General features: G+C 51.4%; 1 protein-coding gene across 2 annotated transcripts in view; it reads right to left on the bottom strand.

The window, feature by feature from the left end:
- RNF157 (ring finger protein 157) overlaps window positions 1-15,732 on the bottom strand; it is an 86,023-nt gene that overhangs the window by 37,987 nt on the left and 32,304 nt on the right. For both annotated transcript variants that reach the window (XM_034790284.1, XM_034790285.1), the window contains exon 3: window positions 3,850-3,938. In XM_034790284.1, coding sequence (XP_034646175.1) covers window positions 3,850-3,938 — 89 coding nt within the window. The remainder of the gene's footprint in view (window positions 1-3,849; window positions 3,939-15,732) is intronic.

Here is a 15,732-nt window from a genome sequence, read left to right as displayed (position 1 = left end):
CGAGGTCTGACACTGCCCAGCAAGCGAGGGCAAGAAGCTTTTTGGGAGTGGGGATGCGGGGGGAAAATCAGCTTAAAATCCGAGGCTTTTCTGAGCTTTGGGCTGGATCCAAGGGCCGTGTATAAAAGCCCCATAGAGAGCAAACAGCTGGAGTCTTTCAAGTCGTACTGGGCAATTCGTAGGAGACCCAGGCCAGCGGATCAATAGCTTTAGCTACTGAGTGACCCGACAGAGGGAAGGGCTTGGCTCCTGGGAGAAAGGCGGCTCAGGATCTAGGGGTAAGGAAGGGCGACTCCTCGTTAACGGAAGCTGGAGTCTGGCCTGGCCTTTCCGTTCTGCTCAGTACAGAGGACAATAGAGGAAGATGGATGGATGGCAAAGTGGTCCAGAAACCTGAATTCAACCCCCTGCTCCCCCTCTGACCTGAGGCAATTCTTGTAACCTCTCCATGCCTCAGATCCCCATGTTACAACAAGGGTAACAGCCCTGCCCGAGCTCCCAATGGCGTTGTGGGGCTAAATCCATTAACCCTCGAGAAGCGCTCAGAGGCTCCGGTGACTGGAGCCAGGGACGTGTCTAAGACAGATAAAAGGTGCCACGGGCAGTGCTCCGATTGGAGGGGGACTCAAATGTAAATCTGAAGTAACACCATTACCATCAGAGTCACTCCAGATGTACATCGGTGGAAACGAGACCGCCCCCTGGCCCAATGTCAAGAGGAGAACGCTTGTGTTGGATGAAAGGGCAAAGTAGCGACTCACTGGATTTGCCTGGTCTGTTTCCCCTCCTCGGGGATTGTGCGCGCTCTCCGGAGCCGGTGCTATAAACCCTGGCATTGTTCACTGCAACGAAACCCACATTTGCATTCCAAGACCAAGCTCAGCCTCTGTTCATTCTGAATGGCTCTGCCTCCATGCCTGGGCGTATGTGCTGCTGGGAGGAAAGTTAGCCCAGGGGCTGGGCCAGCCAGAGATGTAAAAGGCAGCAGCGCAGGAGGAAGTCCACAGATGAATAGGCAAATGCGCCCGGCAGGAGAGAAGCAGTACACTCTAGATGCTGGACGGCATTTAGAGCCCAGTTTTGTGCCAAACTCCGCACTGTACAAAGAGCGGCCAACATTCTTCAGTTGAGATTTGCAGTTTAGCCTCTGGGGGGAGCAACTGAGGCCAAGTTGGAGGTGCCCACTTTTCCCAGATGCAACAGCTCTCGATCAGTGACCCTCTATAAAACCCGAGATGAACGAACATTAACTCTGCCATCGCTCTGAGACTCAATCGACAAACTGCAGCCACCCTTCTGAGCCTTTTCTAGCACCTTCCGTCCTCAGCTCTCAAAGCACCTGCCAAGCGCCGATGGACTAAAGCCTCTCCGTGCCCCGGTGTGGTAGATAAATATCATCACCCTCAATGAACAGAGAGCAAAGCTGAGGGGCAAAAAAGGAGAAATGACTTGCCCAAGGTCACACAATGAGTCAGTGGCAGAACTGAGCCCAGAACCCAAGTCTCACTCCTTCTCCTCTGTTTTAATCACTAGACCACATTCCTACCCTTCCTTCTAATAAAGCCATTTGGAACAATAACTGCAAAGGCAGCAGTAAATTCCACGTAATCCATGGACAGGATACAGAATGTTCCAGAACTCCCTTTGTTTGCCCAGCAGGTTAGCGATCTGCACGAGTGACTCGTGCGCGCTGGGAATTTGGAGGATGCAAGAGAAAAACAAGTTTGGAAGAGACAAAAAGCTGGTGCCGTGAAGTGTCAGTTCCACCTTTAACCCATCTCCACTCAGTTTTTGGGAAGTCACAGGTTCGTACCTCCCGACAGTCAAGGGTTTTGCCGGACTGTCCTGCTTAGACCCCCCAAATTCCCAGCCTGGTGGGAGCAGAACATTTCCCATGCTAACCTTGCCATGGTCCACTTTAAGCCGAGCCTCCAGCGATGTTCAGGGCAGCAGCTTCGCCAGGGCTTTAATTTCCCCCTTGCGCACGTGCAGCCCCTCCACACACGCCCCCTTTGGCTGCAGTGGGAGTCGGAGCCGCAATCCCCAGTGCAGCACTAGCAAGGGCATAAGCAGCACTGGCCGCCCCACTGCCCACTCAGGCTTGGCCCCAGCACCCCTGTCACGGCCAGCGCTGCTCCACCTCACCACTGCCATGGGCAATCACCTCTTCTGCCCCCACCTTCCAACCCCGCCCTCACCTTTTCTTTCTCGCAGATGTTTATTTTCTGGCCCAGACACACGCTCCCCTACGGAGCACCACAGGCAGCTAGGGTGACCAGATGTCCTGATTTTATAGAGACAGTCCTGATTTTGGGGTCTTTTTCTTATATAGGCTCCTATTACCCCCCACCCCCCATCCCGATTTTTCACATTTGCTGTCTGGTCACCCTACAGGCAGCAGAGAAGAATCCATGAACTCACGCCAATGGTGTCACCTGACCACTCCCATTTCCCTCCTTCTCCCCTCTTCTCTTTTCCTTCCCTCCCACCCTCAGGCTTCACTCCCCCATTTTCTCTCCCTCGGGTTTTTTTAAGAAGAGGGGAGAAGTAGCCGCCCTTCGTCAGACGCTCCTAGCCGGGGAGTCCCTTCTGCATGATGCAGCCCCGAGAATCCCCCGGTACATTACTGCCCATGTGAATTCAAATCCACCTCACCCCTTGCGGTTGCTCGTCACCCCGGGAGGTCACCTGCAAGCCAGTCTCCAACGCGGCTGCTGCTTGGCCACGCAGCTACAGGGGAGATCCCAGTGCTCAGCACAGAGCCGCAGCTTGGAGACAGTTTCTCCTACATGGAACAAAATCACACTTGCCCCCCTTTCCGATTCCCACTCCCCCTCGTCAGCCATCTGAGGCTCTCTAAGCACTTCACGAACACCCAGCCTCCGTCCAAGGTGGGTACTGAACGTGCACGTCCCATGCAATCACTGCACGCCCACAGGATGGTGTCATGGGGCTCTCGGGCCCCTCGCTGTTCATTTGCGCAGGGCCTGGCATAGGCACATTTTTGCACAATTCCCTCCTCCTCCTCAGGACTCTCGGCCCGAGGGAAAACAGGAAGGGGATCAGAATTGAGAGACGCAGGGAGAGAAGGGCAAAGAGAAAGAACGGTTGCAGTGTGTCCCAGCAAGGGAGGCAGGTTAGAGAGTGGCTGGTCTGCGGCCTCGCCTCTGCACTGGCTTTCCTAGGTCACTTCTCCCCGCCAGGCCTGAACTCTGCGCTGCTGCATTGCATTTGGCTCCGATTGCTGGTTCCAGCCCTGGCAGTGGGAGAGGGATTAGCTCGGTCTGGCTCTTGCTGTCACCTCTAATGACCCTGCAGATGAGCTAGGAAGGTGAAAATCCAAGAGGCGAGCCATCTGTCCAATAACAGGAGTGGGAGCGGGGCTTCTCCGCGAGACGCCGCCTCGTGGCACCACCATTCCTCGTCAGTGGCTTCACTAAAATCATGCTTAGTCCTCTTGGTATGCCGGCTGACGGGTGGCTCTCAGCACACCGTGCCACAGGGGAGCTGACTCCTCCACTCATGAGCTTCCCCTCACCAACCAGGTATAGACGGGATTCTGGGCACCCCTTATTCCTTCCATTCAGGGCCCAGTCTCACTAGATCCCTTCCTCGCAATCCCAAATCCCCTCTCAGCCAGCCCAGAGCCATGCACCTTGCTTTAACCCAGACACACGGGTAGGTGTAGAGCTCCCTCTGGAGGCGGTTCGGGACGTTACCTCATGGGTGAATTCATCACTGCTCAGCTGATGCATGTACCTAACTGGTTAAGCCATTGGGATGCTGCAAGCTGGAGCAGGGTTCCCAGCCAGACCACGCGAACTCCCACCGCTGCAAATGGGAACTTACTTGACTAGGCGCAGCGTGTCCTTGCGGATGTTGATTAAACTCCTGAGTGTCTTCACCGGCTCCTGGGGGGGTGGGGCGGCGTAAGGAAACTAGGATGAAAAGAGAGAACATTGAAACAGCTGATTTTTGTAGCACCAGGGGCCGAGGCATCACCTAAGTAGAAATCATTCAGCCTGCAGCAGGCCTGGCTACCATCCCCTGGTCAGGAGTAAGTGCACGTGCCAAGTCAGAGGCCACAGATCTCATCTCTGCCACAGGACAGAGCCCCTTTCCCCGTATGGCCAACCCCAGCTTCAACAATCAGAATTCAGCCCCCCTCCTCCGCCAGTCATGAGACCGGCTTAGACGCCATGAGATTTGTACAAGAACAGTAACACGTGCTGGGGCTTTCTGTTTGCTTTTTGGTTGTTGAGACTTCCAGGGTCACGTTTTCCAGTTTTCACCCTAGCCACAAGGCCCAGACACTGGCTTTGTCACTTTTACCCGGAAGCCGAGATTCGCAGCAACCCCCTATAAGAACAGCACCACCGAGCACGAGACCGCTGATGAAATCGTCAGCACCGGCAGCACTCCTCCACGTAGGCCAGATCGTCCCACAGAAATCTGTTCAGCCGCGGATGAACGGGACCCAGGATGACCCACTCCCTGACCCCAAGCAAAGCAGTGACCCAAGACTACCCCAAAATGTCCCCCCATCGTGTTAAGTGGGAATATAATCCCCAGACTCCTCCCACCCTGTGCCAAGCAGGGATCCAATACTAGCTCCATGCCACCCAGCCTGTGCAAAGTGGGGACCCAATCAATTCCCATGGCTCCACTGATGTCAAGGGAACTAGATTGAGTTGCCCCAGCTGAGAATCTGGCCCAGGGAGTCTGATCCTGCCTCGGTGCAGAGCACCCTCAATTCCCCCTGACTTCCACAAGGACGGCAAGTGCCCAGCGCCTTGCAGGATCGGGGCCCTGGCTCAGTAATTCTCCCCTGGGGCTGCTTTTCGGAGCCATGCAGGTTTCAAGGTAAGCACGATGCCCGGCCCAGGGATCGAGGTTCCCTGCTGGGAAAGGCAGAGCAGGTTAGAAGCCGAAGCCTGCGCCGGCACCGTGCCGAGCTGTTGCTCAGGAAGAGATAGTGCACGGGGCTATTCTCCAGTGCACAGCACTGCCAACGGAGGAGCCTAGCAATGTCATATGGGCCTAGGTTCCAGCCGTGTCTCCAGTCTAGCGCAGAGAAAGGATCCCATTTGTGCCCACGGTGAAGCACAGGGCACGCCCTCGACTCACGCCACCGCATGGGGAGCGCATCCTTACGCTGGTGGTTTCAGCAGCTGCCTCTCTGCTTCCCTAGTCTCCTATGAAACAGACTGGGACTTCCCAGGCCTGATCCTGAACCCTGCCCAGTGGGACAGTGAAATTTCCCACCACCCTGACACAGGGCTGGCACAGGACTTTCACCCAAAACATCCTCGGAATCGGCCTGCTACCAAGGGTGCTATCAACTGAGCTGCTGAGGCCCTTTTAGGGAGCAGCCACGGAGATGGGGAATTCGGGTGCACGAGTCCCCAGCATCCACACCTAGGGCCTCACCCAGAGACGTGCTGAGCACCTGGAACTCTTGCGGAAGCCCTGGGTCCAGCTACTCTGAGGACAAAGTCCTGGGTATGGGTCCCAGCAGGATCCAGCCTGCATCAGGTCATCCTCCGAGCGTCCGCCGCAGAGCAGACAAGGCTGCTCGTTTCCTGCGGCTGGACAGAGGCGGGTCAGGTCCCTGCGGGCCAGACCTCTCCAAAACGCCTGCAGCAGCAGTAGCACGTTGTGCGCTCGCCTGATGCGACACCCGGATCTGCGCGGCAGCACTCAGCCCCCACAGCTCTGCAAGGCCGAGCCTGGGATTGTTTTTACAAATCAGGTTAATTTTTCCCCATGCTCATGACAGTAAGTGACTGACAACACAGACCAGAGCCGGACAGCATGCGCAGGGGCAGTATGTATGGTTCCCACGCATGGCTCCACCCGCCTATCTGATAGAGCCCACCCCGCTCTGGGTGTCGGTACCAAGTTGTAGGGTGGCTTTGGTTAAGGATTTTGATTGAAGCTACCAAATTCCTTGCAAGGCACGTGCACATTCTCCTTTCACACCGGCCCAGCCAGACCGGATGGGGGGATGGCCTTTCCTCCAGGCAGCCTGCCAGGCCTGGGAGAACAGAACCCTGACCATCTGCAAAGCCCAGGAGAGTAGCGGGGAAGCGAGACCTCCATCACCACTGAACCTGCCCTACCACGTTCTCACCAACTGGGGGCTTCAAGGCTGCATTGCAACATCATCTTGTGGCTAGAAGTCAGTGGGTTACTCCAGATTGACATGGGTGTAACAGATCAGAATCCAGCCAGAGTTCTCTCTCCTGAAAGTGACATTAAGGGCTGACACCCATTGCACCTTTGGGCATCCAATAATGGCCTATTTGTCTTTGGACTGATTGAGAAATTTCAACCCAAAGGGGGATTTTTCTGGAATGCTGTAAGTGTCCTAATGGCCCATGTTTTGAAGGCCAAAAATAAAAAAGGGGTTAAAAAAAAAAAAAAAAAAAAAAGAACTAGATAAGTTCATGGAGGATAGGTCCATCAATGGCTATTAGCCAGGATGGGCAGGGATGGTGTCCCTAGCCTCTGTTTGCCAGAAGCTGGGAATGGGCGACGGGATGGATCACTTGATGATTACCTGTTCTGTTCATTCCCTCTGGGGCACCTGGCACTGGCCACTGTCGGAAGACAGGACACTGGGCTAGATGGACCATTGGCCTGGCCCAGTATGGCTGTTCTTATGGGAATGGAGTGCCTGGTAGGATTCCAGTCAGGAACCTAAACTATCTGGTAGGAGGGATTCAAGCGCTATCCAGGCTTTGGCAAACATTTCCGATGTGGCTGGAGGATTCTAAAAGGGCCCCGTGGGTATTGCTGGCCTCGGGGAGGGATACTTGCTTTGCTGTGTTTGGGCTGAGGAGTAAAGAAGTCAGACAGGGTTTTACTCCAGCGTGCTGGGCATGCACATTGGGGAGCTGTCTGGGTGGACTTAGTGCTGTCATTATTCCTCGCTATTAATATAGATTAGACTTTCAAGGAATCCAAGGGAGTGAGGCACCCAAATCCCATTGGCTACAGCCTTTGAAAATCCCAGCCACAGGGTCTGGTCCAAAGCAGTGCCAGGAACTCACCACTCCCAGTGAAATTAACCTGCTCCCCATAGAGAGCACAATTAGTGGGAGCCCACCAAAGTCAAGGAGAGGCTGGGCTTTGGATCAGGCCCAGAGAATGAAATGACGTTTCCGTCCCAAGGCGGTTGTCACGCAAAGTTACCCAGGAATACGCACACCGCGCCAGACTCTGATCTCAGTTACCCTGGCATAAATCCAGAGTAAAGGCCAAATCCTGGCCCCTGTGAGTTCACCAGCAGTTCTGTCTCTGATTCCACCTGGATCAGAACTTGGCCCTAACTCCACTGACTTCAGAACTGCAGCTCCGAACGGACATCACGGGAACTGGCATTGCCACACTGCACGAACCTGCCACGGCTAGGATGGAACAATCAGAACAACCCAACAATCCATCCCGCCCCTAACATCTCCCACTCCTCGGCAACGTTAATGGAGGATCGTGATCCCTCCAAAGAGCATCCCTGGAGTGCTTCCCATGCACGGCGCAGCTGGTTATGGCTGCTGTGGAAACCGCGGCATTGAGATTTTACATGCAAACCAGGCAGGTGGTTTGGTCGTAAGGTTCCATGAAGTGGGGTTTCTGCCTTTGATTTCCAGCTCCTTTGGATGGAGAGATAAAGCACCTTTGAGATCCTGTTCCCCCTGGCTCTCCTCCCCGCCAGCCTTTTGCCGGAGTCTAATGTGTCCAGCATGCTAATGGTGGGTATTTTTAGACTGCTGATGCTGCAGAACACACTCCCTGATGAGGATCAGGGGGACAGAGCTCCGTCTCTGCCTGGCTGCTATGGAATGAATACAAATTTGCCCATTTAACCAGCTGCGCTCCCGAGATAGATGGGGAGGGATACTTGGTATCTCCGGGAGCCGCACTGAAAGGTGGCGACAAAGTACTCTCCCTCCTCGAGAGGGCGTCTGACTCAGGAAGGGCCGGGGCCGCGGCATCCCGGAGTCACACAGGATCAATGCCTGGGGGATGGCAGGCACTGCAACCGTGTGTCGAGGTGACCTTGAGCGCACAAGCTGAGCGCTCAGGATGGCTGCCGTTCACAGGGGCAGGGCAGAGCCTTTAGGTCTGAGATCACCAGGGAGCGGCCACTGGGGTGGAAACGATGCCAGATGCGGAGGGGCTTAGAGATGCTAGAGTCTTGGCAGCCGATTGCATTCTCCTGGGGCAGCTCTGCCATGCACTCCCCTGCGAGGTCCGCTCCTCCTCACCCCCCTTGGGGCACACGCAAGCCGCGAAAGGTGCAAGGGTTCCACAAGGCCATTGTCCGGCCCCTCTGCAGGACGTGCTGGATGCAGAGTTGGGCACGTGCTGCACCATCCTCTGGGTGGCCACCCACCCCTGCGCAGCCCAGCAGCTCTGGAGAACACTGTCTTATAGCACAATCTTCCCACAGCTTCTCCTAGCCAGGCCAGCAAAGAAGTGTAATCAGAAAACAGATCAAGGGGGCAAAGCAGCATAAGCTGCACCACCCTGGCACGCAGTGAGGGCACACTAGGAGTGTAATTTACACTCATTTAGTATCCTGTGGGGGAGCAAAGCCAGGCTTTGCCCATAGCAAGGGCAGCTGCCAGATAGCAGATCCTCCATGCATGGGCGAGCCATGCAGCTGTGACATTCCAATCTCATTTCCTGGGTGCTAACAGAGCCTGCGTTCGCTCTTTTGGTGTTTCCAATGTATCCTTTTCTCTCCAGCGAAGACAGATCTATGGCTGCAGACTCAGATATGCATCGAAACACCACAGACCAACGCTGGCGGGAGTCACAAACGGAACAGTTTGACTCAGGGATGCTCTTGGTGGTTTTGAAAGCATCGCGGACAGTTGTTCTGGGTTTATTTAAATTCATGGCTTAAAAAAAGAAATCTTTGGAAAAAAACGGGGCCCATTCTGATCACATCTGCTGGTGTAAATCAGGAGTAACTCCACTGTGAGAGCCGAATCAGCCCCCAGATAGTTCAAAGATTTGCACTATTAGTTGATCTCTCTCTCTGTGTCTCTCACGCGCACTCTCTCCTTTGTTCTAGAAGACAGACAATGCCGGCTCCCATACTGCGAGTGGCTTTTACAAAGCTTTGTTTGTTCCGACGGTGAGGCTGTTCAAAAGGAAACCGGAGACCGCATGCCACATTCACCTTTCAGCTTCCATCAGCAACTGCACCACTAAACAGCAGGCAGGTACCTGTCGCAGACACGCACGGATGAAGCTGCTGAACACGCCGGCTGGGCCTGATGCTCCCTGCACCGCAATAGAAGTGCTATATTCAGGGTACACACATGCTTGGGAAAACACATGTGGGAGTGAACACACGTGGCTAGAGTTGCCTTTCTTGTTCTTTGCTAATTGTTACTCTATTGTGGCAGAGCTCAGAGGCCCCCATAAGGGAGGAGGGCTCCATAGTGCAGTGTATTGCACACACAAGAGAGAGTCCCCGCCCCAGAGAGCTTCCAGCTGGATTAGTTTAATTCTTCTCAAGAACCATTTACTGCCAGTTCCAACCAGCGAGCGCCAGACTGCGAACTCCAGGGAGACTTTTCCAAGTGTACATTTGTTGGCACCCAACTCTCAATGCAAGTAAGTCAGTGGGAATCGGGCAAAACTCCCAGAAAGCTGTGGGATCCCAAGCCCGAGAGCCGTGAAAGCTTTTCCTCTGCACAGACACGCTACCACCCCGGGAACGTTTAAAGTTGTGAATGGAATCAGCAGGGCATGATCTTCAAACGCCAACCCTGAGTAACGCTCCCAGTGCACAGGCCACGGTCCGGCAGACACTGAAAACAGCCTCCTTATTTGAAACGTTTTGGCGCCACCGAGTGGTAAAACTGCATTGTTACCTTAAACCAGCCGCACAACAGCGGCAATCGGGCATGACGCCTTTTATAACTGGGACAGATAATTGGACAGATCCAGCTATGCTGGAAGCAGGCGTAACTCCAGCTGAAGTCAGTGGAGTTCCACCTTCTTCCACACAGTTTAACTGACTAAAGGGCTCTGACCCTCTACAGCAAGTCCAAGAGGACAGAAGATTTCTGGTGCAGAATTTGATTGAAGCTACGAAGCTCTAACGGGGCAGCCTTAGAAGGGACATTAGAGCTGTTTGGCAAACCTTGCTGGGATAGCAGGCTGCTGTTCCACAAGAATGAAGAGTCAGGCTTGGCCCAAAACTCAATTCTTGCTTCATTTAATGGGACACGTTCAAGGCTGGGAGATGGCAAATCAGAACCAAAACAAACCCTCTCCCCCGCAAAAAATGTTTTTCTATTCAAAACCATTCCCTGCTAACAAAGGATCCATCATGCCCTGGAATCCTCCAGAGGTGTAATCCAATGAAAGGGGGGTGCCTAAATGGAGGTCTCAGGTCCGGCAATGCTCCTTTCACCTCCTGGGTGTAGGGGTTCCAAATTTGATCATGCAATCATAGAAATACAGGGCTGGCCTGGACCTTGGGAAGTCACCCCCTGTGCTAAACCTAGACCATCCCTGACTGGTGTTTGTCCAACCTGTTCTTAAAAGCCTCCAATGAGGGGGATTCCACAGCATCTCTTGGAAGCCTATTCCAGAGCTTAACTTCCCTTAGAGTTAGAATGTTTTTCCTAATATCTAACCTAGACCTCCCTTGCTGCAGATTAAACCCATGACTCCTTGTTCAATATTCAGCAGACATGGAGAACAACTGATCCCTGTCCTCTTCAGAACAGCCTTTAACATACTTGAAGATTGTTATCAAAGTCCCCCCTCACTCTTCTCTCCTCAAGATTAACCATGCCCAGTTTTTTTAAAAACTTTTCCTCATAGCTCAGGTTTTCTAAATCTTTTATCATTTCTGTTCCTCTCTTCTGGATTCTCTCTAATTTGTCCACATCTGTCCTAAAGCGTGGTGCCCAGAACTGGACAGAGGTCTCCAGCTGAGGCCTCACCAGTGCCCAGGACAGCAGCACAATTGCAACACTCCGGTTAACACACCCCAAGCAGCACAATTTCAACACTCCGGTTAACACACCCCAGAATGATATTAGCCTTTTTTTGCAACTGCATCACAGTGTTCACTCATATTCAGTGTAAAAAAAAAACAGGAGTCCTTGTGGCACCTTAGAGACTAACAAATTTATTTGGGCATAAGCTTTCATGGGTTATAACCCACTTCATCAGATGCAAGGAGTGGAAAATACAGTAGGCAGGGATAAATACACAGCACATGAAAAGATGGGAGTTGACTTACCAAGTGGGGGGTCAGTGCTAACGAGCCAATTCAATTAAGGTGGAAGTGGGCTATTCTCAACAGTTGACAAGAAGGGGTGAATACCAAGGGACGAGGGGGTGTGTGAAATCACTTCTGTAGTGCTAATGAGGCCAATGCAATCAAGGTGGCCCATTTCTAACAGTTGACAAGAAGGTGTGAGTATCAGCAGAGGGAAATGAGTTTTTGTAGTGACCCATCCACTCCCAGGCTTTATTCAGGCCTAATTTGATTACACCTGCACCGAAGAAGAATAGCCATAGAGGCATCATGAGAGAGAGCATAGTGTGTGCATCTCCTCTAACATGCTACAGCGACTCCAGAACAAGATGGCTTACACCAAAATCTGAAGGTGCAGTATACAAGAGTAAGTACTAAAGTTTCACAGCTTGCATAACTCCACAGTCTCAATATCATCTGGGACTGCTTCTGGCCACACTTACAAAAGATTCCCACCAAGGTAATGTCACTGATCTCCAGGAGTTTCCCGATTGTCACCACAGTAACAAAGCAGAATCCAGTCCTTTAGTCTGTTGCATTAAATCAGCTCTGTGCTAATGCAGCTATGTCTAGAGTTTGGGGTGATTGTTAGAGAACAGTTTTCTATAGGACGGGAAATGATTTGCCTCTGTAAGCTTGTTCCATTTTGCTGATCATAGGGAAGCGGAGACTTCAGATCTCGTCTGAGGTGATAAAGTGTCAGAACTCAGGCACTTAGCACAGACAGCCCATGAGCCAATGAGAGTGCAAGGCTCCCAGCCAATGACAAAGTCAGTAAACCTTTTTTTTTTTTTTTCCTGAATCTCAGACATCTTCGCATTCCACCACCCCCGCCCTCCCCACACACACAGCCTTAAGGAGGCAAAAGGTTGCTGAGTCATTAACTTCAAGGTAATGAGCTTTTTAATGAGTCATGAGAACTAAATGGAAACCCTGCAGTATTGCTAATTTCATCTGGAACAAAACGCTAGAGAAGAGAGAAATTTGTGCCGCATGATTGCTGCCCCTGACTTCCCGGCTATTAATATAAACGTCTCTGGGCACCCTGGATGGAAAGAGCGCTCCGCAGTTAATTTAACAGCGCTGTTGGACAGCTGTTCAATTCTCTCACGGCTCGGCTTCAAGGAAATCCCGAGAGTTGTGCCGAAGCCACGCTACACCTGACGCACATTACGTGATCTCTCAAAGCAGCAGTGGGTGTTTAAGTCAACAGAAACCCATTTCAACCCACATTAGAAGCAGCATTGTTTAGAGTGGTTAAAGCACAGGTCCGGGAATCAGGAGATTAGCTGCATCTAGACTAGAGAAGTGAACCACTGGCGAGTGAACCAGTGGGACAGTACTGGTGCAGGTCAGCCCAGTATGGCCGCACTGGGGATGCTATTTCAAATGCAGTTTGTACTCTGCATCTATTACTACAGCCACGCAGATCTCTGAGTAGCTATCCCATAATTACCAGCACAGCTCCCAACATTTTGATTTTGATGACACTTCATTTTCTGGCGGAAAACTGCTCTGCCCAAAATTTTCTGGCCAGCTCTAATAATGATCAAGTTTTTTTAAAAGGCCGTGTGCAGTGTAAGTTAACAGCACACTGAACTAGCTCCTGGGTCTAGCATCAGATAGAAGCTGAACTAGACCCGGTTGGAAAGTAGTGGGGTTTCCTCCAGAAGATTTTGATCATTTGTCAATGTTTTCCCCAGAAAATCCTGGATTTTTCAGAGAAATATAAAAAAACAGAATATCAACGTTTTCCAGAGAGCAGTCACTTGTCACACAGAAAAGTGTGTTCAGTCAAAAACCCAAGTTTCCATAAAAAAAAAAAAAAAAAATCAATTTCAAGGAAGATTTTTGACAAGCCCTTATTAGAACCACTTGACTGTGTTTCACAGGCCCTATACTGCTAACAGCTAATGAAGGATCTCCTTTAACTCAAGTGGAAAGGGCCTGTCCTTTGGGAGTGGGACCGCCGTTCTACCCCTTGCATCACTATGAAGTTCCAAGTGGTCATGAGATGCAGCACAGGGCAACAGAGAATACCAGCATTACCATGGATTTGTTACACAAAGCAATTTCTTTTTCAAATGAGAGAGGGGACCTTAGACTTGTTTTCCTTTTTGATAAAGAGCATTTCTTCTTGTGCTCCCCAATCTATTGGGGCTCATGTCCTAACAGCAGGCAGCTCTGATTATTTAATCAGTTTGGTTGTGTGGTATCATAATTAGTCAGCACATCGAAATAACAGAGCTGCGACTTTAGAGACAAACATCAACGTTTAACATCTGAAAAGCCAACCCAGCGCTAGACAAAGCTGTGAACTTTCAGAGTCTGGAAGCAGTTGTCAGTTTTACTCTGAGGACATGGTAGCTAAATACAGCCTTCTCGTAACAACAAGCGCGTGGGTGATCAGGACAGGAACCAAGCGTGTGACTGGGGTTGTACACTTGGTTTCAACGCCTTCATGAGCAGTCCTTGAGGAAACTCCTCTCTAGCCCTGGTTCAGGGTAGGCACTTCAGCAAAACCTGCCTGGTGCAATGTGATCATGGCCCATAGAGCAAATCCTAGAGTAACTCCATTTGCTTTGTGTGGTCTGCATTCCCTACTTTGTACAGCATGCCTTTCGAAAGGACTGATTCACCAACACCTGAGAGAGCCTGTTACAGTTCTAATGCCGTCAAGACAGCTTTCTAAACAAATACGAGCTGCCACATCTGCCTGACATAGTTACTCAAATAATGCCAGGGCCTATTAGCTGTAGAGTCAGGCACAAGCCCCAGAACGCAGCTCTGGATCCGAACTCCTCCAACATACAGGTGTGTTTGGATCTGAGGAGCAGGTTAGCAAGGTCTCTGGAGAGTCACCTTTCCTCCAGGGTGGTTGCTAATGCAGTTCCCCGGGCTGGTCTCAGCAGGGCCTTTGTCACACACAGTTTCTTTGCCCCTCAGATATTCATTAGTAATTAGCTTCATTGGCAGGGAAGCTTTTGACCAGCGCGGGTATAGTAGCCCCCGAAATCCACAGGAGCTTCCTGCAGGAGCAGTCACAGCATTTAAGGAGCTGTTGAAACATCTTTATAGAAGATGAACCTGTTCTTCAGAGACAATCGCTCACATGAGCACACCTGTTCTGTGCATCTCTCCCAATCTCTTTTACTGCTGAGGATGTTTAACGGGGGCCAATGTCAATGCTTAACCACTCCCATCCCCTTCATTTCAGTGGGAATTGTGCATGCTCAGCCTCTCTCAGGACATGATACATCTCCCTCAACCGAACAGCAGAAAACCTGCCCCATGATGAATGATTCCAGGCCACAGGGCTGGTTTCAGCCCCTCGCTTCATTGACTTGAAAGAGGCCCTGTGCGCCTGCCAAGGTGTGCTGTGAACACGCCAACTCTGGAGGATGGGGTCACATTCAAACATAGACACACACAGACACTGAGTTGGTAGCCATCAGAGATGGGCCCAACCAGGCTACAAAGTCTGGATCAATGTTCAGATTCTGAAGCTCCCCACACCAAATTCAAGGGGATTTAGAGCAGGAGATTTGGTTTTGACCTGTTGTACAAAGAGGGGACTGAGGAAATTTGGATCAGGGTTTGGAGTCTGGAAAAATCCACAGAGCTCGGGGGAGTTTGGAGCATCCTCAACCCCTACCTTTCTCAGAATGTAGTAAAGGAGGCTGCTGTGTATTCCGTAGCTGGAAGGAGACAGCTTACTGAACTCCAGTCCCTGATACGAGCCCAATTGCATTTGAACAGTGCAAATCTACGAAACCCTCCCAGAATCAGATCTAAAACAGGATAAGGTCCACGCTGCATACACAGTACTGAAACTCATGCACTGAAAAATCCTGAGATAGCTAAACAAAAAAAAATCATGAGACTTTTTTTTTTTTAAATAAAATTTGAGTCCTTTCTATTGCCATCTGGTTTCTGACCCATTAGGGCATACCCACTTCATTGTCACACCTTTCTCTGACAGCAGGAGGGCCAGACACTTTTGGGGTTTTTTTTAAATGAAAGCTGAAATTCTCACATAAATCACCTGACTCCCGCAGCCGGACCTTTAAGAAAAGCACCAAATAGTTGGCAACACTGCAGAGTGGGCAAGCTTGGTAGTAAATATCCGCCTTCTTCATGCAAGAGATCCAGAGAGAACTCGAAAAGGGCAGAAGTGGCCATCAGAGCTTCCGTGTTCATTCTACACTGGGCCTGGGACAGATATTTTAGGACAAGCGAAGTGACAGGGAAGGAGACAGCGCTTCTCACTTTCCTAACAAATGAGGCTTCCTGAACTGGTGTCCATGTAACCCAGCGCCCGGATCCATTCCCACAGAGTCCAGGACTCCATGCCTTGAAACTATGTAGCTAAGGAGCCTGGAGATGCTCTACAGTGCCATAAATTGCCAGTCTGCAGCCATACAGGGTCCTGTAAT

Source organism: Trachemys scripta, chromosome 14 (assembly GCF_013100865.1).
Source record: "Trachemys scripta elegans isolate TJP31775 chromosome 14, CAS_Tse_1.0, whole genome shotgun sequence".
In the NCBI taxonomy this organism is placed as follows: domain Eukaryota; kingdom Metazoa; phylum Chordata; order Testudines; family Emydidae; genus Trachemys; species Trachemys scripta.
This window is presented reverse-complemented; position numbering and strand designations above follow the sequence as displayed.